Consider the following 27,910-nt stretch of genomic DNA (forward strand, 5'->3'; position numbering starts at 1 on the left):
ACCTCTTCTTTCTTTTTTTTTTTCTCTTCTTGTTCTTCCTTTACTCTCCCACTTTCCCAATGTAGTGTCCATGTAATTTGAAATTCTCCCTGCAGGAATCACAATACAGCTATTTACATGCACAAATCAAGCGGAGCATTATGGCGAAAGCTGTTTGCTCCACTTGTGAAAGCAAAATCTGTCGAGCTCTATTTGGCATTAAGACATTAATTCTTATTGCCACATTGCTAGACAGGACACTGAAAAAAAAAAAAAAAAAAAAAAAAAAAAAATCATTGCTTTAATTTCCTGTAAAATTGTCAGATTTGCTGAGCAGCAGATCAAGTTGTTGGGGTATAAATGCAGCTTCAATCCAATAAAACAGGGCTTTTAAAAACTTTTCTTAGTCTCAACCGTGATAAAAAAAAATCAACACCTTCATTAAAATATCCCCGCTCCATTACTGATCTGTTGTCGGTGCTAGTTAGTGACCTTTACTTCCTGTTTATTACAAAATGCTATTGCCATTTGGTTCTCAGGGGAGATAATTAGTGCATCTCAGGCTCCATGGCAGTTGCTGGCGCCTTGACCTGCTGGTGCATTGGTGGTTCTTGGTGTCCGGGGCTGGGTGCTTGGGTTTGTGCTGCCTCACTCCTGGCCGCTACCTGAGCCCCCTGGCTCAGCTGGGGTTCTGCTGAGGGGCGGTCTGCCCTTGGGTTTCGGGTCTCTGGGCCCATGGCTGTATCTGCTCTGGCGTAGTTGGCTGCCAGCGGAGCTCATCACAGCAGATTGTCCCTGTGCTGGTCCCTATTGGGCTCCTGTACTCTGGACGTCTGAGATTCTGGTCTCACCAGTGTCTGTCTCGGCGCCCAGGGGGTGGGTCTTTGACTCCCCACAACCACTGTAAATCATTGCTGAAATAAAAATTTTATACAGATGTGAAGAAAAAGCTTAGTCAAGCCACAGGACAAAGAAAGAAAGAACTTTAACCTGTCATTTCTGACAGGTGTCTCAGAAATGACAGGTTGAAGCTTGCTTCTTACTGCCAAGAGCACAAGTGGACACCCTTATGCCTGAACATGGTGTTTGTGATGAACAATCCATGATGAGTACAGAAGTCCGACAACAAAACATCACTCGAGTTCAGATCAGGTGGGCCATTCCTCCCAACCACGCCCCTCCAAATCCCACTGTCATTACCCACGTGAGCATTGAAGTCCCCCAGCTAAACGAGGTGTCCCAGGGAGGGGCATCCAATACCCCTTCCAAAGACTCCAAAAAGGGTGGGTAATCTGAACTGCTGTTTGGTGCATAAGCACAAACAACAGTGAGAACCCATCCCCCCAAACGAATGCGGAGGGAGGCCACCCTCTCGTTCACCGGGGAGAACCCCAACGTACAGGCATCGAGATGAGGCGCAACAAGTATGCCCACTCCAGCTCGGCGCCTCTCACCGGGGCAACTCCAGAGTGGAAGAATGTCCAGCCACCCTCGCGTGGAGACTGGTTCCAGAACCAGAGCCATGCGTCGAGGTGAGTCCGACTATCTCTAGTCGGAACTTCTCAACCTCACACACTAGCTCAGGCTCCTTCCCCACCAGAGAGGTGACATTCCACGTCCCAAGAGCCAGCTTCTGCAGCCGATGATCGGAACGCCAAGGTCCCCGCCCTCTGCTGCCACCTGTTGCACAATGCACCCGACCCCTTTGGCCCCACCCATAGGTGGTCCACTATCCGGCGTCTCAGGAGGAGGAAGCAGTGTGGTACCAACACTGTTTATAGTAGGGGTGGTGTGCTGCTGAGCTCGACTCAGGACGTCGTGCGTCGGAATACTTCGAAGACCTCCTTAATCCCACCAAAATGTCTTCCATTGCGGAAGCAGAACCTGAGGACTCTGAGTCGGGTTCTCCCATCTCTGGTGCTGAGGTTGCCGAGGTTGTTAAAAAGCTCCTTGGTGGCAAGGCCCCGGGGGTGAGATTTGCCCTGAGTATCTTAAGGCTCTGGATGTTGTGGGGCTGTGTTGGTTAACGCGGCTCTGCAGCATTGCGTGGACATCGGGGGCAGTTCCCCTGGATTGGCAGACTGGGGTGGTGGTCCCCCTATTTAAAAAGGGGGACCGGAGGGTGTGTTCCAACTACAGAGGAATCACACTCTTAAGCCTCCCTGGCAAGGTCTATTCAGGGGTTCTGGAAAGGAGGGTCCGTCGGATAGTCAAATTTTGGATTCAGGAAGAGCAGTGTGGTTTTTGTCCTGGCCGTGGAACACTGGATCAGCTCTACACCCTCAGCAGGATCCTGGAGGGGGCATGGGAGTTTGCCCAACCAGTCTACATGTGCTTTGTGGATCTGGAGAAGGCATTCGACCGTGTCCCCCGGGGGATCCTGTGGGGGGTACTCTGGGAGTATGGCGTACCGGGCCTTGTAATAAGGGCTGTCAGGTCTCTATATGACCGGTGTCAGAGTCTGGTCCGCATTGCCAGCTGTAAGTTGGACTTGTTTCCGGTGAGAGTTGGACTCCGCCAAGGTTGCCCTTTGTCACTGATTCTGTTCATAACTTTTTATGGACAGAATTTCTAGGTGCAGCCTAAATTAGGCCACCCGTTTTGGTGGCCTTAGGATTGTCTCTCTGCTATTCGCGGATCATATGGTCCTGTTGGATTCATCAGGGCGTGATCTACAGCTCTCACTAGAGCAGTTCGCAGCCGAGTGCGAAGCTGCCGGGATGAAAATCAGTGCCTCTAAATCCGAGACCATGGTCTCGAACCGGAAAAGGGTAGAGTGCCTCCTCCGGGTTGGGGAGGATGTGCTGCCCTTAGTGGAGGAGTTCAAGTATCTTGGGGTCTTGTTCACGAATGAGGGGAAGATGGAGTGGGAGATCGACAGGGGGATTGGTGCGGCGTCTGCTGTGAAGCGGGCGCTGTACCGATCCGTTGTGGTGAAGAGAGAGCTGAGCCAAAAGGCGAAGCTCTCGATTTACCAGTCGATTTACGTTCCTAACCTCATCTATGGTCACGAGCTTTGGGTCGTGACCGAAAGAACGAGATCCCGGATACAAGCGGCTGAAATGAGTTTTCTCCGTAGTGTGTCTGGGCTCTCCCTTAGAGATAGGGTGAGGAGCTCAGTCATCCGGGGAGGACTCAGAGTAGAGCTTCTGCTCCTCCATGTCGAGAGGAGCCAGTTGAGGTGGCTCAGGCATCTAGTTAGGATGCCTCCTGGACGCCTCCCTGGTGAGGTGTTCCGGGCACGTCCCACCGGGAGGAGACCCAGGGGAAGACCCAGGACACGCTGGAGGGACTATGTCTCTCTGCTGGCCTGAGAACGCCTTGGGATTCCCCCGGAGGAGCTGGCCCAAGTGGCCGGGGAGAGGGACGTCTGGGCCTCCCTACTGAAGCTGCTACCCCCGCGACCCGACCCCGGATAAGCGGAAGACAACGGACGGACGTACGGACGGACGTAAGGATGGACGGACAAAGTGCATACAAAACGAAATTTCGTTGCATACAGCTTATAGGAGTATAGTCAGATTCCAGGTGGAATAAGGCAACATTGCAATATAAAGTGCAGATGTGATCAAAATGTTAGCATATAACAGTGCAAAACAGTGTGTGTCACATTATGCAGGAGAATTTACAAACCATTTTTAATGTGCAAAATAATGGTGCAAAAAGGCATTTGTGCAAAACTGCATTTTCGTTGAGTAAAGGGAAACTAAGAGTTCGGCAGCATTGGTAATGCCAGATAGAGATGTGGTGGCGCAGATCTGCAGATGTACAGATGTGGTGCAGAGTCCCGTATAGACTTCAACAGTTCAACAGTCTGATAGCAACAGGGAAAAAGCTGTTGCAGAACCTGGTGGACCTGCAGCGGATTCTGCGGAACTGCTGCAGGTCCACCAGCAGGGCAGCAGGGAGAACAGTCCATGGTAGGGGTGTGAGGGGTCCCTGTTGATGTTATGGGCTCAGGACACGCAACGCTTGGATGAAATGTCCTTATAGGAGGGACGAGGAGCCCCGATGATCCCTTTCTGCTGTCCTCACCACTCTCCTCACATTCCTGCAGTCAGAGGTGCTGCAGCCTCCACACCACACAGAGAAACAGCTGGTCACAATGCTCTCTATGGTGCTTCTGTAGAAGGTCGTGAGGATGGGCGGGGGCAGGTGGGCTCTCCTCATCCTCCGCAGGAAGTACAGTTGCTTCTGTGCCCTCTTCACCAGTGACGTGGTGTTCACAGACCCGGTGAGGTTGTCTGTGATGTGCACCCCCAGGAACTTGGTGCTGCTGACCACCTCCACAGCTGATCTGTTGATGAGCAGTGGAGCATGGTGAGGCCGGTTCTTCCTGAAGTCGACGATGATCTCCTTCGTCTTCTCCACGTTCAGGATCAGGCTGTTTTCTCTGCACCAGCCCACCAGTTGCTCCACCTCCTCTCTGTAGTCCTGGTCGTTGTCGTCTCTGATCAGGCCCACCACCGTTGTGTCATCTGCAAACTTCACAATGTGATTGGTGGTGAACCTGGGGACGCAGTCATGTGTCATAAGGGTGAACAGCAGGGGGCTCAGGACGCAGCCCTGAGGGGAGCCCGTGCTGAGGGTGATGACATCAGAGGTGTTCAGACCGACCAGGACTGACTGAGGTTGGTGAGGAAGTCTAGCAGCCAGTTGCGAAGCAGCCTTTACCAGTTTTTCTACCAGATGTTGAGGGATGAGATCTGACATCACCGTTAGTCTTTTCAGCTTGGTTTAGTAGTTTCTCTGTTTTTTAGTTCAGCTCCCTTTGTTTTCCTCAGTTTTCATACATCTCTGCTTTGCTTATTCTTCTGTTAAATGGCCTATTTCTCTGTCTGTGTCAAGTGGTCAAGTACCAGCACTTTTATTGAGAAACAGAGCAGAGATCAAATAGATGGAAAGTCATCGCACCCAACGGTCCCGCTGTAGTCTGTGTCTACCCTGTTTCTGACTCCCCTCTGCTTCACCTTTCCCTAAATACCTGACAGCGGCCTTGCCGTGAGACAAAACAACGACAGTCATCCTATTCACTATCCCGTACAGAAAATACGGCAACATTGACCTTGGCAATCAGCGGACCGTGGCGCTGGTTATGCAGTTCTAAAATTCACATATCAGGCTCTCTAGAACTGGACAATGACATTCAGATGGTCGGGTTAGAACTTAGCAGAAAGTATGGCTCCAGCAGCTCAGGCTGGTGGTGGTGTTGTCATGGTATAGGGGATATTTTCTTAATACATATCGTGTCCCTTGGTACCAACTGAGCATCAGTTAAAACGAGTGGCATCAGAACTCAATCAGAATATACTTTAGATGTTTCACTTTCTAAATTCTCAGCCAGTCTGTGGTGAATTTATCAGTATATTTGGGGTAATTTTCATGCTGCAGAGTTCAGGGTCCTGTAATTCCTTCAGATGGTTTCGTATTTTCCTCAGAGGCCCACTTATACACATTGGACATCATGGTAGATTATAAGAACTGATCAGAACCTGCTGCAGTAAAGCATGACTCTTCCACCTCTGTGCTAAACAGCTGGTATCTTTTTCAGTGATGCTGTATTTAGTTTTGCCAAACAAATGATCTGTTCTGGAGTTTCAATAATTCTTTACATCGTCTGCCTGATCTACTAGACTTAGGCTTAGACTTAGACAAATTTTATTGTCATTTTGCATGAACAAGGTGTATACAAAACGAAATTTCATTGCATACAGCTTAAGAAAATGTAATGAGATTGCAATTGAAATAAAATAACAATACAATATACAGTGCAGCAATGATAAGAATGTGACGGTTTTTTTTAAAGAGTGTGCAGAAAATTTTTAATCCGTGTTTATAGTGCAAAAATATCGGTGCAAAAAAAGGCATTAATTTGAAAAGTTCAATGTTGGCAGTGCAAAATAATAATGGTGCAAAATAAATGCAATAAACTTTCAGTTGTGTACTTTTGAATCCTCAAGTTGTTTGTACATGCTCTCTATCCATCCACCATTTCCATGTGATTTGTCTGACTGAGATATGTTTTGCTCCTTATGATAAACCAGCAGAAACATGGTTATCAGTAACTCCTCGGGACCCGGCCAGAACAGCACGTGTGATCCAGTGGAAAGAACATACCACCCTTTGCTAATACTGGGCTACAGTCTGCTGCTTCTGGTGAGCATCCTGTCTTCAGGTTGTCCCATCAAGAAAAAAACATTCAAAACAAAAGAAGTTTTGGTCTCAACATCTACTCACACCATGATTTCCTCTGCAGGTGGGTTTGATCCTCAACAGCTTCACCTTGTGCTTTCACTGCCGTGGAGCTCATGGACAAGTTTCCAAGAGCTGGATGATCTACCTGAAACATCTGACAGCTGCAGACTTTTTGCTCTGTCTGAGCCTCCCGCTGCGTATCATCCACTACACCAGCACATCGCTCACCATTCATGTGGTCTACTGCAGCCTTGGAGCTCCTCTAATGTTCCACAACATGTGTGCCAGCATCCTGTTTATGGGCTACATAGCAGCTAACAGGTACCAGACCTGAATTACCAGCCTGGCAAATAATTCAGACTAAGTTTAAAGTATAGGTCCCACATTATTTGGAAACTGATAAAACTGGATAGACGGATAAAAGATTATAATCCTGCTGAGTTTGTTCAAGGATATCGACGTACATTTTTTTTGCATTGAATGCATCCCTCAGTTGGGAGCAGGGATGTTCACAAACCCTGTTAAAATGTCAAGTCTTTCATTAGAGTCAAATCTCACACTTCGGTTACCTTAAGTCTAGTTAAGGAATCCAAACCAAGCTTTATAGACCGGCTGACGGGCCTCGTTATAGCGTAGATTCACATGTTAGCCTGGTTCAGAGGAGAAATGTTGTGGTGACATGCATGGAGGTGTGAATTGGGGTGAAACTTGGCAGGGATCAAACCTCTTGCTGTGTTGTAAGTTTTTGACAGTTGAGACCTTAGCCCTAAATGGCTTCCTTCATCCCTCTCTCAAACCATCTGTCTTCTCTGTCCAAAATGTGAACATTTTGGCCTCGTCAGCAGGTCTATAAAGCTTGGAACTCCTCACAACTCCAGACATTTTGAACTGAGAAAGCTTCCTGGATGAGATGTGAAATGTCTTCAGCTTCAGAAGTCCAATTGTTTTATTTTTTTTACCTTTTTTGGATTGATCATGACCTGGATGACTGAGAGTCTTCACCAGCACATTGACGGAGACTGCTCTCACAGTAACATGCTAAACCATGGAGGAAGCTCATTTCAGCTGCTTGCATCCAAGATTCGGTTCTATGAATCATTATTCATATCTTGGGGTGATGGTCAGAATATATGTGGAACATTTCACTGATAGCTCCATCTCCACCTTAGCTTCTTCTTCACCACTGCAGATGAGAGCAGCTCCCTCATTACTTCAAAGTTTCAACCAGTCTGTCCATCCATGGCTCCATCTTCCTCCTGATCAAGCATGTGGCAACAGTAGAAAGAAATAACACCCTTTTAACAGGAAGAAATGTCCAGCAGAGCCAGAGCAACGCTCAGCATAGGCAACCATCTGCCAAGGCATAAAATACTGTATTTACTTTTTTGTAAAGTCTTTTGTAAAGTCTTAATTTATTTAACTCTGAAGAACGTCAGACAATTAAGAAATCATGAAATGATGATGAAAATAATTGAAACAAATTTTTGCTGCGCATTTGTCCTTCCTCACAGGTACATGAAGATCTTTTATTCTTCAGGAACTCACTTCCTGATGACTGCCAAAGCCAGCCACATCATCTCGGTCACCACCTGGGTTGTTCTCCTGACCATAACGACATCATACACCATCCTGATGCTGATCACCCATAAAACTGCTCTTCCTGATCACCGCACCTGTTATCTTCTGCTAAATGATCACGTACAAAAACTGTATGGGGTGATGCATGCTTCTGCTGCCATCTCCTTCCTGTTGGTGCTCTGCTCTCTGGTCTTCTTCTACTACAGCACCTCACGCAGGGTGCAGCAGATCCAGCAGAGGCGGCTGGCCTCCTCCAACTCCAAGAAGCTGTTGAAGTCTCGCAGGAACATGTTGGTGTTGGTCAGCGTCTTCTGCTTTTGCTTTGTTCCTTATCACGTTATTCGACTTCCATACTACTTATTGAAAGGACGATGTTCAGTGGTTTGGTACTATGTGAAGGAGGTGGCTGTGTTTATATCAGTGTTTAATATCTGTCTGGATCCTCTTATTTACGTTTTTCTTTGTAAGGACTTCAGGGCTCAGCTTAACCTGAAACAAATATTCAGCACCAAAGGCAACAGAAACACCTCTACTTCAGATGCAAGGTACCGTAGGCGGGATCAGCTGAACAGCATGAGCTCCCAGGTCCTAGAGGCCTCCACAACAGCCACGGGAACCATCGGTCCAGTTTGATTCAGATTCAACTCATGACTTTTTGACTGTTCATTGCATAACAGTACACGCAATATATACAGATATAGGTACTTAAGTATAACTGATCATAACTCAGACTGTTAGGTGGCGCCAAAGTGCTTCCAATACGATGCTGGAATATGCATCAAACAGCAGCCGTAGGATCCAGACGCTATGTAAGACAAAAAAAAATACAGTCTGAGCTGACTTTGCTATAGTCTACGAGGGAGTTCAATTTCCTTTTAAAACAATCACAAGTGTAATCACAAACACAGCCTAGAGGATTATCAGCTGGCCAGTCTTCTTTTTCACCTTGATGATGCCGATCTACTTAAAGAAGTCTCCGACATCCTGAACAGTCGCATCTTTGCTGAGCCCTTGTATGAGTTATCCATCTTTAGGATTCTGCAGTAAGATGGCTGCTCTTCCTGCAGAATCCTGAGCTTGGGCACTACTGCATGACAATATTTCCTGTGTTGTGCAATTAAATTCCAATTTACTCATTTAATATTTAATAAAATAAGTCAGTCTGTCAGGTATTGTCCTGAAAACATCAGCCCAATTTTTTTTTTTTTTTTTTTTTTTACAGAGTCCTGTCTGGCAATGTGGCAATAAGAATTGTTTTCTTAATGCCAAAAAGAGCCCAACAGATTTTACTTTTACAAGTGGAGCAGTATGGCTTCCACCATAGTGCTCGCTTGATTTATCCATGTAAATAGTTTTATTATTAATTTATGCAGGGAGTATTTCATGTTATATGGACACCACAATGAGAATGTAAAAGAGGAAAAGAAAAACAAGAAAAGGAAAAAAGGAGAAACGGTGAAAGAAGTGGAGATAAAAGGGAGAGAATCATAAAACGTCTTTAGTCTGCTTCATCACCTGCAAAGAGAGATGTAAAAATATTAGCACAACAAACGGATATATTATTACAGATACAATAAAGTAACACCTTGATACCACCACTGAAGTATATGTAGCATTATTTAATACGACATGCATAATGTGGCAGCTGAAGAAAAAAATAGATGTTTTCTGCATGGAAGTGGATCTCCAATGGCGGATACAGGCAGGGGGCACGGGGGTGCGCGCACTCCCTTTTGGAGACCAAAATAATTTTTTAGAGCGGGCGGACATTGGGCGGAAGCTGTACTTTTTTTTTTTTTTTTAACCTCGGAGTGGCCATCGTTCTATTAGTACTATCTTTGATGTGCCAATCAAACAATTCAACCAATCAAATCAACGACTGAAGACAACATGTTAGTCAATTACAGCTGGAAAGGGGCGGGTCGCTTGGTCATACAAAGCCGCGGCTGGGCTGTGTTCACAGTCAGTGTCGGTAGTGCGGGATGGATATTCGGTCTGATTACCAAATAATTACAAGTAGAGACAAAGAAGGAAGCGAGCTGAAAGCAGCGCAATTAATTTCTGTTTGAAACGTCAGCATTGAAGTCAACACTGGAGTAAACATTCACGCTAGGAGGGTTAGCTAGACAGCTAGGAGGGTTAGCTAGACACAGACCTCTCAACTTTTATTAAAAGTTAAGAGTGAGATTATGCTAATTTTGGGGGCGGGGCTTGTTTGGGGCGGGGCTAACTGGACCCTGGAAGAGCCGGTGGAGTCTCAACTCCATATCATTTTTATCCCACCAGATATTGAAGTAGACATGTATTACTTTTGTTAAAAAGAGAAAGAGACGTATTAATACCTTATTGTTCAGTTAATGGATTAAAACATAAAAAAACACAATTGTTCAAATAATACTGAATAAAATTAAGTAGTTTTAAGTTATTCACCGAATTATTACACTGTTACACATTAATCTATGGGTTTGTTTATCATTGTAGATCTATAACCTGATTGGTGAATCAGGCTGAGTTTCATCAAGTCTTTATGGTCAACATTTTCCCCTCAGCAGCAACACTAAAGCACACAGAGGTTCCCGCTGCGTCTTTATGCACAATCCAGCTGCTGATGTCTCCCTCTTTTCAGCTCAATGCACTTCTAGACTGTTACAGTTTATAAGCAGCCCGTTGCCAAAAAACGCATCCCTTGCTGTTTCATAGAAATATACACTTGTAGTTGATGTAACATTTTCTACATGTTTACTCATGTGTTCTGAACTACTAGTGTGAATTTCAGGTGTGTGGGACAATTTTTAGATTAAAAACATAGGGGGGTGCGTTTTTTGGCAGCCCCATTGCCAAACAACGCATTCCCTGCTATCTCACAGGAGTTGACACTTGTATGACTGTATTCCTGTATATCCATGTGTAATTAAAGGACAAATTCTACCCTGTAAAACAATGACAGCGCAATTGTCGCTCTATGATCTGAAGCCCCATTTGGAGCTTTTAAACAGGCTTTTGAAAAACTTTGATAATTTGCTGCTGTAATATTATAGATTTTTCAGAATAAAAAGCTAGCAGATGTGCAGAATCAAAACATAACAGAAATACAATTAGAGAGCATTCAGTATTGTAAGAAACCCCACACTGTTTCTGGATAAATACATTATTGTATGAGTTAAGTTCTATTCCGTTTTATGCCTCTTTCCTTGTAAGTTTGAAATGTCCCATGCTCCTGAATGCACCATAGCTTTCTGACGCTCACAAATGCATCCCACTGGTCTATGAACGCTGTGTCTTCACATTTGATCTTCCGCTTAAGAAAAAGCTTTTCAGTTTCAAAACTCACGTCGGCTCTCACGGTTTATTGTTGTGTGTGAATGACAAGAGACCACAACAAATAAATCCGCCATACCTCGGATAAAACCTTTGGATTTAATGTTGTTTAACACCCGTACTTTTGTAAACAAATCTGCCAAATACACAGTTTTTTTCACACTAGAAGTACATTTAAACGTTTTTTATATAATTAATATAAGAACAAGTCACTCCGTTGGTCGTATTTTAATTCGTTTTCCGTCGATATTCATTTGTACAGAGCGACAGGGGACGCATATCTCGGCAGGCATGCACTTTTGAGCATAACACCGGCTCACTTTCACCACTGGTTAAGACTAAAATTATTCATAACTCTGATTACTCTTCCTGCTGCTCTGTTAACACGAACTGCAGCAGGAATTACTGATGGCCACAAGTTGTGAAAGAAGCCGAAACAGCTCAGCAGAAGGCGGAGTTTTGTCGTCCGCAGCCCAGATGGGCTTTGTGATTTTTATGCGTGAGAAATGCCATGTTTGCGTGTGAAATGCCATGTGTTGCGTGTGAAGTTAGTGAAATGCGTGTGTCACACGGTCAATGCGTGAGAGTTGAGAGCTATGGCTAGACAGCTAGGAGGGTTAGCTAGACAGCTAGGAGCACAAGGAGCAGAACTCAGGAGTAAAACTACCAAACTGAAGAAACTTGGGTTACTTGCAGGCAGAAGGGAACTCTTGCTTTGTTCTGATCCTTGTTCTCCTAGCTGGTGTAATTACAGAACCTTTTCTAGTATGAATTTTTACTTCAGTCAGTGTTCAGCCTGACACCATTGCTCATGTTTATGTATGCTATTGCTTGACTTTTGAGTCAGCTCTGCAGGTTGCTGTATCTCAAAGTTAGTTTCCATCCCAAACCCAGCATAAAACCTGCCCGATTAAAATGAAAAAAAAAAAAAACAAGCACAAATCTCAAGCTCTCTTATGTTAAAAGCGCAGAAGTATTAAACACATGAGAACATACCACAATAATCACAAAATGTACAATCAGTCAACTAAATAACAAAAGATCACTTTAACAATCATGATATATCAAGCGGAAAAAAAAACTTTTACCAATAGGTTCCCAACATGAGTAATAAATCTACCTTAATATAAACGTAATTTATCTTACAGAATATAGCTCAATCAAACATTTTTCTTTAACAGCCATGAAATATTTTTAAGGTGATCAGTAGAACTCAACCCCTCTAGGGGGATTTACATTGACCAATACAATTTCATAGTGACCCTTGATTAACCATTATTCTTTTCTTGTTTTATTATAACAATCAATATTATTCATAACTATTATTCATTGATTATGTCAGATTCGACTCATTTCAAAACTAAATTGACCAGTAAAATGAGTTCAATGAGATGGCATTTTATTAAAAGGGTTTTAGTTTTCTTCCAGACATAAACAACTATTTTGATATATATTTTGTTAATAATTATTTCTAAAAGCCCAACAAATGTGAAAAGCTTTTCAAATTTTTACAACCTGCCCATAACCTATTTTAGTTCCAACTCATTGTGTTCAAAAGAAGCCTAATTGGGTAGAAACATGCCTAATTTGGTAACACTGAATACACTATTTCTTTTTGTTTGTTAGATTTTTTTTTTAGATTTTGGGATATTATTGAGAGTTTGTTTCTTCGCACTGTAGGAGTTGTCACAAAGCCACTGTTCTGCCAGAAGCATGTAAAATGCTTTTTTATATTTTAAAGTGTGCCCCCTGAAAAATTTAATGCCCCCCCCCCCCCCCCCCCCCCCAGCATTATTTGTTTCTGCAGCCGGGTCTGTCCAAGCATGAATTTGAATTGCTCACAGCTCAGATCTCGTGTTATTACAACGTGACGCGATTTAAACTATTTTCAAGCAACTTGCATATGATGAACGATGAGAGTGAGAAAGAGATCTTTACATCATATAAAGATGATCTGCCTTCAGGATCAATACTCAAGCAGGAAATGAAGTTGTGGCACACAAAATGGCCATCAGTGGAAAAACCCAGCTCTCTCCCTGAAATTGTAAGGATAACAAATATGAAGTGCTACCCAAACATTTCAGTTATACCTGTTACGAGTGCTTCTGGGGAACGTGCTAACTCGGGCCTTAAAGCAGTAAAAACTTGCTAAGGTCGACTATGTGACAGGAAAGGTTTGTGGCTTTGCTACTTATGTATGTCTACAAAGACATTCATTTAAACATCAACAAAATCACAGACATATTTGCCCAGAAGCATCCCAGAAGGTTGACATTTGTAAACCCATTATGATCGTCATCATAAAGTTGAAGGTGTTGTAGAAGAGAACAATATTCTTTGTCAAATCTTACAGTTCTATTATAGGCTTATGGCTTAACTTCACAATACATGTTGTTAAGAAAAATATCTTAGACAGAAGGTATGTCTCTCCCTATTGCCGGCTAAGATAACATGCAGCTTTAGTTTTAATGCCCACCTGGGCAGGGGGGGCGGGGGGGGTGGTCAGAAGGAGAGGGGTTTCTTTGTTCCGAGCGGAGGGGCTCAACTACCCTCCCCCTGAACTTTGCAGGAGGAGCTCTAAGTTGATAAAAAGAATGTTTTTCCAAAACTTACTTCAGACAGACTTCTACATTGCGTTGTGAAACCATCTTATATGGTAATGTAATACTCTGTCTCCATATTTAATTTCTAATAAATTAAATATGCACATTACACTGTTCTACCACTTGATCAATGTTTTCTCACTTGCGGCCAAATCTGGAACCGGGGTAAGATGGGCCTTCAATAGATATGTAGGAGCAGGCCGGTGTACCCAATCTATAACATGGTGCCGTGACCCGGATTTGGCTGTGGGTAAAGAGACATTTTGACTTTGGGCATGGAGAAGTAATCAATTGCAGTACCACAGGGTTGACCCAAAACAGGTAAGGAGACCTTTATTCTCCATTGGTGAAATGTTAGATGCTTAGGCAAAATTTTCATGTGGTGCTGTGGATGAGACGCTTTCTTTTCAAAATATCAGAGGTTGAACAGAGCTATTAATATGAGAGGATTGAATGGAATTTATGTTGAAACCGAGACAAGACCGAATGGGATTTATGTGTTTGTTCACGTCAGAAAAACGTAAAATAAGATAGAAACAATAAAAGAGAATAGAACAGCCAAGAAATCTTAAATGGTGAGGCTGTCGAAAAATAAAATAAAACAAAATAAAAAAGATAAACATTACAAAGAATAAAAATAGTCTCGGAATTTGGTTTATTCCCCCGCCATGACTGACGAGTCTGGTGATTTTTAGGACTGAGATGAAAACGTTATCTCAGAGAAAGGAAACTCTTCACAGAAACGTAGCGATAGGAATGACAGAGAATACATAACATCTTTAAAAGTTGAGGCTAAAGAACAGTAAGACCCTAAAATGGTGAACTGTTATAGAAGAAAAACAGATTAATTAAAAAAGGGGCCCCAGAGAAACAATTTGGGTTGTTTTCTCAGCTTCCATAAACGGGGTTTTTCAGAAGCACAACGGTTAGACGAGGAGATATTAAAAGAAGACGTTCCGTCGACTACGGAAGGGACAAGGGTCCCTCCGTGATGCGCAAGCTGTGTCTAAATATTAATGTTTGTCATGTTTTGAATGTCTCGGTTGTGAATGGGATCCATGGAGTGTGAGTGAGAAGCACAGACTGATTGAGCCCTGTGTTGTGAGTCTGTGTTTCTGCTGGGGTGTGAATTCCTCTCTCCCTGGCTCTGGGCCTCAAAATAAGATAAGTGATTGTGGAGCAGATTTCATTTGGTTAAGTTAAAAGTGTTCATTATGGAGCAAGAATCTGGCTAAGATATGGGTAAAAAACTAAGGGGAATTTGGAAATCATTGGAAAAAAGGTTGATGCAATAATAATGTTTGTTGAAGTGCAGGAGAAGTTTGAACGGAGAAAAGCGATTTGAGGTATTGGCTGCAAGCTGATTGGGTGAGTTGCATTGGAAAGCGCACAACTGGCTGCATCTTGGTGAGTTTTGGAGAAAATTTTTATTTTAAACTATAGCCTAAAAGTTAGAAAGAGGTTAGAAGTTTGGAAAAGTTGTTGGAAATTTGGGAGAACATTAAACATCTGTTTGAGGCATTATAAATTGGGAAAAAACAAAAAAGGGAAGATACCTTCTGTAAGAGTACAATTTTAGTTAGCGTTATTTATTGCAAAATAGCATTTTAAAATGCCTAATGAATGTATACACTTTCAGAAATAACATATAATTTGCGATTAAATAGTGATTAATAGGTTTACATTATTTGATAGCCCTAGTTATAATAGATAAATAAATACATATAATTCGTCAGACTTAAATCTAGCTGATTAATAGAGAGCAGAAAATAGCACCCTATCAGCTTCTGCTCATTTGCAGGCCTGGGAAAACACGAGTAAGCACAACTAAAAAAGTTAAGGTTAAAATGTACCTTAATAGTGCTGACAAAAGGATATTGCGGTTGATTTGATAGATTTTGTTAACCCTGAGTCAGTTTTGAAGTCATCCTCAAATGAAGCAGCTAAAATTGAGGAATCTATGACAAATGTTAATGGCTTGCATCATTTTACTATAGGTACTGATATTACAGAACGGCAGAAATTAGTAGAAACGGGAAATATTATGGGACAAGTACAGGATGGTCCCCAAATTATTCAGTATATGTATCCACATTTTCAAAGTCCTACCAAATGCAGATGCCCTTTTCGCACAGTAATTTAAGAACAGAGGAATTTTCTAGTTGTTCACCTGGTAATGTGCAATTTCTGGTGAATAAACTTTTCAACATCGTTGTTGGTGATCAATCGTGGCTGGCAAAATTTTCTAAACAAAGGCACACAATTGATCTTAGAGGCATTTTAAAATGTAACTTTAGTGTTTTTTTTATAATTTCTTCCTTGATAGATGTACTTACACAGCATTTTCTTTATACACTTTAGCAGAGTTTCCTAAGTTTGACTGGGACTCACAACATCTACCGGAAAATATCAGTAGGATGGATCAAACACACAGGTGTGGATCCTAAAACAACTCTGTCCATTATAGGTGGATTATTTGGAGAAATAATGTTAGACAGCGTGTCCTCTTCAGTGCCTCAGCTGATGAACTTAAATCCTGATTCGCTCGCTGGGACAATATTTGATACACCATTTGCCTGTGGCTTAAAGGGAGGGGAGAAAGACTAAGCTTGAGTTTGTTAATTACTAAAAGTTACTAAAATTACAGTTATTGGAAAACAAAGTAGGAAGGGAGTAACAGTAAGCGGCAGATTGCACCAAGCAATGTCTCTAATTTGATTAAAGGAGGGGGGCGCCTCCCCCTGTTTTTCTTTTTTGTCCTTCATTTCGTTGCAGGTCTGTTGGTTCTGGAGCATGGAGATGACTGACAAATCCAGCGATAGGTGCCGATTTGGGGTTGGAGGAAGAAAACTGAGCATTTACAGCTGATATCTTTATCCGTGGGGCACCCATCAACATCTGCTACAGTCACTCACGCTGGACGCTGGGCTTGAGGCTGTTTCACACCCCCAGCAAGTCACCGAATCCTGGCATGACCTCATCTCCAGAAGGTCAGTACCCCAGCAAAGGGGGTAACGCCCCCATGAACAATGTTTCCGCACCCTGGAAAAGTGGCCAACGCTCATGAACAGTGCTGATCCCAAGCTGTCAAGAGACATGACTGTATGAACTTTCTGCATACATTGGAGCTGCATACTTCATCAAGTTTCTGAGTCGTGGACTGAGACTTTGTCACTGAAGTGCTTCGCAGAGACATGCCGCTCCAGCACATGGGGGGAGGGATGCTCACATCCATCCATTTAGTGTCCTTCCAGACTGCCACACATTGAAACTTTGAGTGTGAAGTCTAAACTCCAATCTTCTTTCTGCCTGATCTGCCGAAGATGTCAGTCTGAGTCCATCTCAGGAGCAACACACACTGATAATAAACATCTTTAAGGTGAACCACAGATAGTTATTTCTAGCCATATACTGCTGAACAAATTTAATGGGATGTGATCTGGATGGCCTGAGTTCTCATATTTTTTCTTTCTCTCTATCTTTAAGCACCTAGGCAAATGGATCAGGAGCTGATTAATAATTTCTTAAGGCAGCCAATTGAGCATATCCCAGTGCACAGGATTGCGGTTTTGAAAAATATACTAATATCTATTACATTTTTTGCTATGTAACTGATATGTTCCTTTTAAACATGAGTTTTGATTCTATTATGTCCAGGACCATATTGCTCATGATTAAACAATAGAAGGTATATTTTACCATATCATCTATGAGCAGAAAATCCACTGGGGTGGGAATATTTATACGTGCTACACTCACATTTAGGTTTCTGTGAGTTGTCTCTCTGGTTAACAACTGCATGTCATAAATCTACCAAACAGAGTTGCTATCAGCTTAGGATTTCCTGGGGTGACGGTTTTACAACAGGTTTATAACTCGAGGCCTTTCTCTGGTAAGCACAGATGTGTCCTGAGTGAGACATTCTGTTTTTAAACAACATAGATTTGACGTATCTGTTAGGTTATTTCTTATTAGCTGAAAAGTAGTGAGATTTTTCTATTTTACATATGACAGTGGCCAGCTGTGATGTGCCAGACATTCACCAGGATTTGTTATATTACCAGGTATTTTAATCAGGTTATAAACCATGTTTTATGTGTCCTTTGCCCAGATACACCACCCTGTCTCAGTATGTAAGTAACTTGGAACATCCAGCATTCTCACAAAACCGACTTGTTGTGTGCAACTGAGGCCATCAGTCTGCAGTCATCATTTCATTTGGGTACACTGATTGTTGGAGCCGTTTGCATCTCTTTTGTTTTTCTGAATTTATTATGAACATATTTGCATTCTAATTCTACTGATTTATTTTTTAATCTTTAGTTGGAAATATGTTTATGTTTTCATTCTGATGTGCCTATTTGCTGCTCTTCCTGTATGGTGGGCGTGACGTTGACAAGCTGATCGATTGACGTAATATAGGTGCCGTCACCTACCGGTCAGGTAGGGTGGAAGTGACAAACAGTTTTTCAACCGCGTGATGCGGGAGCACTTTTGTTTTGTATGCAAGTTAAAGACAAATAAATGCCTCTATTTTTCTAAGATGTGCGTTAAGATCTGACCTATACTCCTACTCTGAAGCGGTGGCTGCAAGGTTGCCGCTACACTGATCTTACACAATCTTTGAAGGACCTCTTGCAGATACATGGTATGATGAAATTGAATTATATTTTGATTTGGATTCAGGATACAGGGAAGTGGTTTTCCTACTTCAACAAAGATAAGTGTTTGCAGTTAAATTGTCTCCACTTGACGACCATATACTGTTCTCGGTTGATGTTTTTGTAACAAAATTATTTTTGTTCCGAGGAGGGAAAGTAGGATAAAATACAAAAAACAACACAAAATGGAAAGGGGATACCGTTAATTAACCTGGATGAAGGGTTCTTTTGCAGGACCCCACGGGAGGTATGTGACTGCGTTGTAAATTAGATAACAACTTAGATAAGTTTAAAAAAAAAAAAAAAACGAAAGAACTTTCCCATGGCTCTCTGAATGTTTGTTCAGTCGACTCCTAAGAAACAGGCTGGGACCATAAATTAGATTTAATGGGCGAAGTGTCAGACAGAACATATCTGCTGGACAAAGACTCCATAAGGCCGATTAGCTCAGTCCCCTCTAAGTTCTTAGAAACAGGCTTAAACAGATTTAGCAGCACAATAAGTAAATGTTAGATAAAATAGAAAACAAACTGCATAAAATAGAAAAACAGGGGGCAACAGAGGGTAACTTAATGCATATCTAACCTAGTTCTATTAAAGACCCTGTTTAAATAGGATACAAAGCCACATATCTCGTGTTGGACTTAACTCGATCAGGGTTTTTATCAGCTTGATAGAACGATAGGTGAACAAAATGGGGGTTTGTGTTTTCTCTAGGATTAAAAATAGGATTTTTTTCGCAGCACACAGAGTGGACATCTGAAATTGGAATAGAGGTTACAGAAATGTTATGTGTGAAGTGGTGCAATTCAATTCAATTCAATTCAATTTTATTTATATAGCGCCAAATCATGAAACATGTCATCTCAAGGCACTTTACAAAGTCAAGTTCAATCATATTATACAGATTGGGTCAGATTATACAGATTGGTCAAAAATGTCCTATATAAGGAAACCAGTTGATTGCATCAAAGTCCCGACAAGCAGCATTCACTCCTGGGGAACCGTAGAGCCACAGTAAGAGTCATCTGCATTGTACATGGCTTTGCTGCAATCCCTCATACTGAGCAAGCATGAAGCGACAGTGGGAAGAAAAACCACCCATTAACGGGAAAAAAAACCTCCGGCAGAACCGGGCTCAGTATGAACGGTCATCTGCCTCGACCGACTGGGGTTACAGAAGACAGAACAGAGACACAACAAGAGAAACAAAAAAGCACAGAAGCACACATTGATCTAGTAATCTGTTCTACATTAGATGGTAGTAGCGGGTGAGCCGTCTTCTCTGGATGATGTCACAGTTAACAGAACGCCAGACCAGGTGTACCTACTATGAAGAGAAAAGAGAGAGAACAGAAAGTTAAAGCAGAAATGACAACACATACTGCACAATTGAAGAACAGTAGAACTCAATATAGTGAGAAAATTAGATCCTGATATACTCCAGTAACCTAAGCCTATAGCAGTAAAACTATAAAGGTAGCTGAGAGTAACATGAGTCACTAGTTATAATTTTTGTCAAAAAGAAAAGTTTTAAGCCTAGTCTTAAAAGTAGACAGGGTGTCTGCCTCACGGACCAAAACTGGGAGTTGGTTCCACAGGAGAGGACCCTGATAGCTAAAGGATCTGCCTCCCATTCTACTTTTAGAGACTCTAGGAACCACCAGCAGACCTGCGGTCTGAGAGCGAAGTGCTCTGTTAGGAACATACGGGGTAATCAGAGCTCTGATATATGATGGAGTTTGATTATGAAGGGCTTTATACGTTAGAAGAAGAATTTTAAATTCTATTCTTGATTTAACAGGAAGCCAATGAAGGGAAGCTAAAATTGGAGAAATATGATCCCTCTTGTTGATTTTCATCAGAACTCTTGCTGCAGCATTTTGGATCAGCTGAAGGCTTTGAACTGCATTTTGTGGAATTCCTGATAGTAAAGAATTACAATAGTCCAGCCTTGAAGTAACAAATGCATGGACCAGTTTTTCAGCATCACTCCTGGACAGAATGTTTCTAATTTTGGCGATATTCCGGAGGTGAAAAAAGGAAACTCTGGAAACCTGTTTAATATGGGATTTAAATGACATGTCTTGGTCAAAAATAACACCAAGATTTTTTACTTTATTACCAGAGGCCAGGTTAATGCCACCCAGATTAAGTGATTGGTTAAGAAGTTTATTTTTTGAGGACTCTGGCCCAAAGATTAAAACTTCGGTCTTGTCAGAATTTAGATGCAGGAAATCTAAAGTCATCCAGCTTTTGATGTCATCAAGACATGACTGCAGTCGAAGTAATTGATTGGATTCATCAGGATTTATGGATAAATATAGCTGAGTATCATCAGCATAACAGTGGAAATTAATCCCATGCTGTCTGATAATTTTGCCTATCGGAAGCATATATATAGTAAAGAGAATTGGTCCAAGGACTGAACCCTGTGGTACTCCACAGGTGACCCTAGAGTTTGAGGAAGATTTATTATTAACATGAACAAATTGGAATCTGTCTGACAGATAAGATTTAAGCCAGCCTAATGCTTTCCCCTTAATCCCTACAGTATGTTCAAGTCTTTGTAGGAGAATATTGTGATCAACTGTATCAAACGCAGCACTGAGATCTAACAGGACAAGTATAGACACAAGTCCATTATCTGAGGCCATGAGAATATCATTAGTGACCTTCACCAGAGCTGTATCAGTGCTATGATGAGCTCTGAAGCCTGACTGAAACTCCTCAAGTAGGTCATTACTTTGTAAATGTTCACAAAGTTGATTAGCAACTACTTTCTCAAGAATTTTAGATAAGAATAGAAGATTAGATATAGGTCTGTAATTTACTAACTCATCTTGATCAAGAGAAGGTTTCTTAAGTAAAGGTTTAATAACAGCTACTTTCAAAACCTGTGGTACATATCCATTTACTAAGGATAGATTAATCATGTCTAAAATAGTGCCACTGATCAAAGGGAATATGTCCTTAAACAACTTGGTTGGGATTGGGTCTAACATACAGGTAGAAGGTTTAGATGAAGCTAAAATTTTAGATAGCTCAGAAAGCTCTACTGCTTCTAAACAGTTCAAACACTGCGCAGATTCTAAAGATTCCTCCAATGCTGCCTCTCTTACTGAGGACGAGGTAATCATGTTTGGGAGGATGCCAATTATTTTATTTTTAATGGCATCAATTTTATTTATGAAGAATCCCATAAAATCATTACTACTGAGAGCTAAGGGAATGGATGGATCAACAGAGCTGTGGCTCTGGGTAAGTTTGGCAACTGTACTAAAGAGAAATCTAGGATTATTTTTATTCTCTTCAATTAATGATGAAAAATATGCTGCTCTAACTCTGCGGAGGGTCTTGTTATACAACAATAGTCTGTCCCTCCAGATTAAGTAGGATTCCTCTTGGTGTGTAGAGCGCCATTTTCTCTCCAATTTCCTAACATTGTGCTTCAAGGAACGCAGCTCTGAATTAAACCAAGGAGCCAGCTTCCTGTGAATAATCACCTTCTTTTTCAAGGGAGCTACATTGTCTAATGCAGAACGCAATGAGGAAGTCACATTGTTAGCAAAGGTATCGATTTGTGAATGGGAAGAAACAGCAATGCTGCCATCTACAGGGCATTTCTGCAATACTGAGGATATTAAAAAGGGGACAGACTCTTTAAGTTTTGATACAGCATTATCCGATAAAAATCTACTATAATGGAACCCTCTTTTGGGGTTGGAGAATTCAGTTAGATTAAACTCAAATGTTATTAAAAAATGATCAGACAGGACAGGGTTGTGAGGAAATACTGTTAATTCTTCACAATCAATGCCATATGTCAGCACAAGGTCTAAAGTATGGAGCCGAGAGTGCGTCGGTTCATGCACAATTTGAGCAAAACCAATTGAATCTAGGATAGTTTTAAAGGCTACACTAAGGTTATCACATTCAGTGTCAACATGGATGTTAAAATCACCCACTATAATAACCTTATCAGTATTTAACACCAAATCAGATAAGAAAACTGACAACTCATCCAAAAACTGAGTGTAAGGGCCTGGTGGACGATACAAAACAACAAACAGAAGAGGTTTTATTGCTTTGCAGTTTGGATGAGGGAAACTGAGGGTTAAATGTTCAAAAGAACTGTAATTATTAGTTGGCCTGGGACTAATTAATAAATCAGACTGAAAGATAGTTGCCACTCCTCCTCCTCTTCCCACAGATCTGGGAATGTGGAAATTTGAATAACTGGAGGGGGTTGACTCATTTATACTAACGTAGTCCTCTTGTAGCCAGGTTTCTGTGAGACAAAACAAATCAATCTGATTATCAGAAATCAATTCATTAACTAACAAAGTCTTTGGAGGGAGAGACCTTATATTTAATAGACCACATTTTATTATTTTATTTTTAGGTTCAAGGTGAACCATATTGATTTTTATTAGGTTTTATGATTTGTTCCTTTTAGATCAGTTTTTGATCTGTTAAGTTTTGGCCGTGGGAAAGACACCGTCTCAATAAGATAATGGGTGGGTAACAGTACAGAAGCTGCAGAGAGGTGTGTTAAACTACGGCTCTGCTTCCTGGTCTGGACCCTGGGTTGTCAGCATTTAGGAGAACTAATAAATCCGGCCAGATTCCTAGAAAGAAGAGCTGCACCATCCAAAGTAGGATGGATGCCGTCTCTCCGGATCAGACCAGGTTTTCCCCAGAAAGTTCTCCAGTTATCAATGTAGCCCACGTCGTTTTCTGGACACCACCTAGACAACCAGCGGTTGAATGATGACATGCGGCTAAACATGTCATCACTGGTCAGATCAGGCAGGGGACCAGAGAAAATTACAGAGTCCGACATAGTTTTAGCAAACTCACAAACCGAAGCAACACCAACTTTGGTGACCTCTGATCGGCGTGACCGGGTGTCATTACCGCCAGCGTGAATAACAATTTTGCGGTATTTACGCTTATCCTTAGCCAGTAGTTTTAGGTAGGATTCTATGTCGCCTGTTCTGGCCCCTGGTAGGCATTTAACTATGGTCCCTGGTTTCTTTAGTGCCACATTTCTTATTATGGAGCTGCCAATAATTAAGGTCGGCTCCTCGGCGAGATTGTCGCTCAGAGGGGAAAATTTATTAGAAACGCAGATGGGTTGGTGGTGATCTGGGGTCTGTAATCTAGAGCTATGCTTCCTACGAACTGTCACCCAGCCAGCCTGGTTACCAGGCTGCTCGGGTGCTACTGCTTTAGGTTCGCTACGTGAAGTTACTCTATGCGGCTCCGCGCTAGCAAAAGAGCGGCTATCAGCTGGTTTTTCAACAGCACGGAGCCGGGTCTCCAATTCTGACACCCTCACCTCCAAAGCTACAAAAACACTACATTTATTACATGTACCATCGTCACTAAAGGAGGCAGAGGAATAACTGAACATCTGACACAGAGAGCAGCAGATAGGAGACTTAGTCAGGGACGGAGAAGCCATTATGAGGCTAAGGCTTGGCTAGCGCTAGGCTAACGCTAGGCTAAAGCTAGGCTAACGCCCTATTATCACGCCAAAGAACAAACCGTGTGAAACACGAGGAGTTCCCAAACGTGATGAGCAGCCACAGACAATGTTTTAAAAGTGCTTATGTTTGGAAACAGATGTTACAGCAAAGAGGTTTAAAGATAAAAAGCGAGAGAGCCTGGAGCAAAGCTCCGTCATTCACACAGCAACAACAGGAAGTGACACAATACGCCTTACCGCAAACAGGAAGTCCGCAAGCCAGTTTCCAGCGCAAACCCAACGTAAGAACCAGAAAAGGCACAAAGCAATCTATGGTAATTTTTGAATCCAAAAAAGATGCTGACATTCTTACAGGATAAATGTACTTTGATTTCAATACCGCATTAACTAATTTTTGATTCCACAGACACGGCGATCCCCACCAGAGGTCTAAAGTATTTGTGTGTGCTGCGTGCATTCTCTTGCAGGACAATCAGAGGCCCGTGGAAGGAGAGGACAGAGAAATTGTGATAAAGTGTCTCATTAACTATTACATTTCTAAAATAGGTTTCCCATAGGATGAAGATGGAACAAGGGAAGGTGGTAAGGATTAATGGGGATTCTAAAAACAATTGGCTAAAATCTGTGCACAGGCTAAAATTGAAAATGGGGTAAAAAGCTTCGATGTTTGTTTCCTGTGGGAGTGTTCAGTTAATTTCATTACAGGATACAATTCCATATGACTGAAAGGAGTTTTTCGGGGGCCGAAGTCAACCTCCGGAATTACAGGTAGCACACGACATTTGATATCTAAAAGATTGTCGTGTAAGTTTCAGGTTGTATTAGAGACATAAACTTAGGAGAGTCCAGGAATGTGAAGGAGGGTCCACTGACCCCCCGACCTCGAATGAGTGCACGCTAAGGTCATCGACAGGCGGATGTGGGGGCCAAGGACCAGGGGCCCATCGGATTCCAGAGCCATGTGTACCAGCCACAGAGGGTTCAAGGAAAGATCACCGGAGCAACTTGAAGGGCCGAATTGCCACTTACAGATGTGGCAGCTGGATTTTTATTTTGTTTCTGTTTTTTATTTTCAATAAATTGATTCACATAAAGATGTGTGGGGATCGGCGGTTGGAACAACGACTCTATAAACCATTATCTTTAAGGGCAAAAAGAAGACATGTCTGAGACGCAAGACATCATGACAACAATTGAATGCATTGTGTAACAAAAAAGAATTTTGTGATCACTGTAATTGTCTTATAAGTTACATATTCCTAAGATGTTAAATGCTAGTAGTGTTAGAATCTTGGTTTTGCATTGCATGATAATTTGGTCTTTATTCTGTGGTTTGATCGGAGTGTAGTGCTTTCACAGGTTATATTAATTTCTAAAAAGTCATCTTGTTAATCTAGGTTAGGACTCTTAGAGTCATATTTAGCTAATATAATAGTTTCTTGGTAGTTGTGAAGTAATTTTAGCCTTGCACCTCCCCGGATAAGGGTGCTTACTTTTCTTAATTCTAGTATACTTAAGATTCAGATAGGTTTAGTAGCTTATTAGTTTATACTTGGGTTATTTTACATTTAAGGGGTAGATTTGAACTTAATTTGTCACCAACAGAGGGGACAGTGTGTTACAATATTGCATCTTACCATTTACACTTTGTTTAAGGGTTTCAAGACATGGACTTAGTTTAGCCTAGTTTTTCGTTTGATCTATTAGGATCAAAACAGAGGGAAATTGTTAAGAAAAATATATTAGGCAGAAGGTATGTCTCTCCCTGTTGCCGGCTAAGATAACATGCAGCTTTAGTTTTATTGCCCCGGGGGGGGGGGGGGGTGTTGGTCAGAAGGAGAGGGGTTTCTTTGTTCCGAGCGGAGGGGCTCAACTACCCTCCCCTTGAGCTTTGCAGGAGGAGCTCTAAGTTGATAAAAAGAATGATTTTTCAAAACTTACTTCAGACAGACTTCTACATCGCGCTGTGAAATCATCTTATATGGTAATATAATACTCTGTCTCCATATTTAATTTCTAAAAAAATTAAATATGCATATTACACTGTTCTACCTCTTGATCAATGATTTCTCACTTACGGCCAAATCTGAAACCGGGGTAAGATGGGCCTTCAATAGATATGTAGGAGCAGGCCGGTGTACCCAATCTATAATATTCATTGGTTTAACTTACTTTAAAGTTTATTTTCTCTCAACATAGTTTATCTTGTTAAAATATATTCAAAACTCCTTTATCACTTGAACCATAACAAACTGTTGTAAGTCCTTGGGTCTTTTTAAGTCATTTTGTTCTTAATATAGTTTATCTGGATGAAACAAATTGTTAAAATACATGTATATTAAAAAATCCTTTATCACTTGAACCATACCAAACTGTTCTTAAGTCCTTGGGTCTTTTTAATTCATTTTACTAAATAAATATAATTTCTGGAAATAAAGAAAATCTTTGTTTAATTGTTGATAAGGACATTTTTTTCTTCAAACTACTTTTAAACCTTGTGCATGCTGTAAAAACTAATCGCGGCGAAGCACAGAAACACAGCGCAGGTAGTTAAAGAAAATGCAGAATTAATAAGAACGAAACTTTAGACTGTATCTGGTTAGCAGATCTGTTTTCTGATCCAGCGTGCAGCCATGACTGGTTCTGAATGTGAAAGAAGCTGAAACAGCTTCGTAGAAGGCGGGTTCAGACTTAGCTCTGGATGGACAGAGCTGTGAACAGATCATCCGCAGCCCAGATGGATTTTGTTATTTTTATTTTATTTGGTACAAACATTTACTCGTCATATGGCAGCTAGCCCTCTGAAATTCACTCGCCAAACGGGAAATTTACTCGCATTTGGCGAGTGTTAATTTAGTCAGGTAAATGTCTATGGAAACGCTACCCATGATTTGCAAAGCCCCAGGCTTCTCAAAAGCCCCAGAAAAAGGGGCTTATATTGATTACACTAGTTAATGATAATAATAATAATAATAATAATAATAATAATAATAATAATAATAAATTTAATTTATACTACACTTTCTATCAAAAGATCTCAAAGTACTACAGGTAAAAAAGAGAAAAACATAAAAAAAGAAGCTATTATTAGAAGAGAGAAAAAACAACTAAAGGGGACCAAAAGCTTTGCTAAAAATAAACGTTTTTTTAAAACACTCCGTGAATTCAGGTGCCCTCAAGGTGTCAGGGAGGGCATTCCACAGATGTGGGGCAGCAGCACAAAATGCCCCATCTCCCATTGTCCTGAGTCTGGTTCTGGGAATGTGGAGAAGGTTTGAGTGAGTGGAGCGAAGGCAGCGGGTTGTGTTCTGTGGGTTGATAAGTTCTTTGAGGGTTGAGGGGGGGGGAAGCTTGTACTCAACCCTGATGAAGATGGGAAGCCAGTGTAATGAATGGGGGTAATGTGCTCATGTTTCTGCACTCTCATCAGGATCCTTCCTGCAGAGTTTTGAAAGTACTGAAGCCTCTGCTGACTCTTTCTAGGGATCCTAATGAGAAGTGTGTTGCAATAGTCCAGTCTGGAGGAGACAAAGGCATTAACCAGCTTTTCGGCGTCTGAGAGGGAGAAAATGGGACACAGTTTGGAAATGTTACGGAGGTGGTCTTGCATAAGTGAATTATATGGGCTTCAAAAGTGAGTTGGGAGTCCATTTTTACACCAAGATTACTAACTGTTGATGAGAGCGGGATGTTAGTACCAGAAAAGCTGATGCTGGTTATGGATAATGATTTGATTTGATGAGGAGTTCCAACCAGCATGGCTACGATTTTGGAGCTATTGAGTTGAAGAAAGTTTTGCTCCATCCATACCTTTATCTCCTCCAGACAGGTGGTGAGTTTTGATAGGGATGACTGTGAGGATGGGGTGTCGTCTGTAACATTTACATAGAGCTGTATGTCATCAGCATAACAGTGGAATGAAATATTGTGGCAGCTGATGATTTGGCCAAGGGGGGTAAGGTAAAGGATGAAGAGGATGGGGCCAAAGACTGACCCCTGGGGGACACCACACGTAACTGTGTGTGGATTTGATTTGGAGTGTCCTACGGAGATGTATTCTGTCCGGTTTGTGAGATATGATC

The 27,910-nt window shown here is 41.8% G+C and overlaps 1 protein-coding gene across 1 annotated transcript; it reads left to right on the forward strand.

Moving 5' to 3' along the window:
* Positions 1–6,028: 6,028 nt before the first annotated feature.
* On the forward strand, positions 6,029–8,385 carry LOC105924667 (P2Y purinoceptor 14-like). Its single transcript, XM_036127707.1, has 3 exons — positions 6,029–6,135; positions 6,236–6,495; positions 7,686–8,385. Exons 1-3 carry the CDS (start codon positions 6,031–6,033, stop codon positions 8,383–8,385), a joined length of 1,065 nt encoding a protein of 354 aa, XP_035983600.1. The 5' UTR covers positions 6,029–6,030.
* Positions 8,386–27,910: the final 19,525 nt, after the last annotated feature.

This window comes from Fundulus heteroclitus, chromosome 23 (assembly GCF_011125445.2).
Source record: "Fundulus heteroclitus isolate FHET01 chromosome 23, MU-UCD_Fhet_4.1, whole genome shotgun sequence".
Lineage (NCBI taxonomy): Eukaryota > Metazoa > Chordata > Actinopteri > Cyprinodontiformes > Fundulidae > Fundulus > Fundulus heteroclitus.

What these genes read in the sequence shown, in the direction of transcription:
- LOC105924667 (XM_036127707.1), top strand. Translation starts at nt 6,031, where the DNA reads ATGGTTATCAGTAACTCCTCGGGACCCGGCCAGAACAGCACGTGTGAT. An exon ending in GCTACAGTCTGCTGCTTCTG is followed by an intron (nt 6,136 to 6,235) that starts GTGAGCATCCTG and finishes TTTCCTCTGCAG; the next exon opens with GTGGGTTTGATCCTCAACAG. An exon ending in GGCTACATAGCAGCTAACAG is followed by an intron (nt 6,496 to 7,685) that starts GTACCAGACCTG and finishes CCTTCCTCACAG; the next exon opens with GTACATGAAGATCTTTTATT.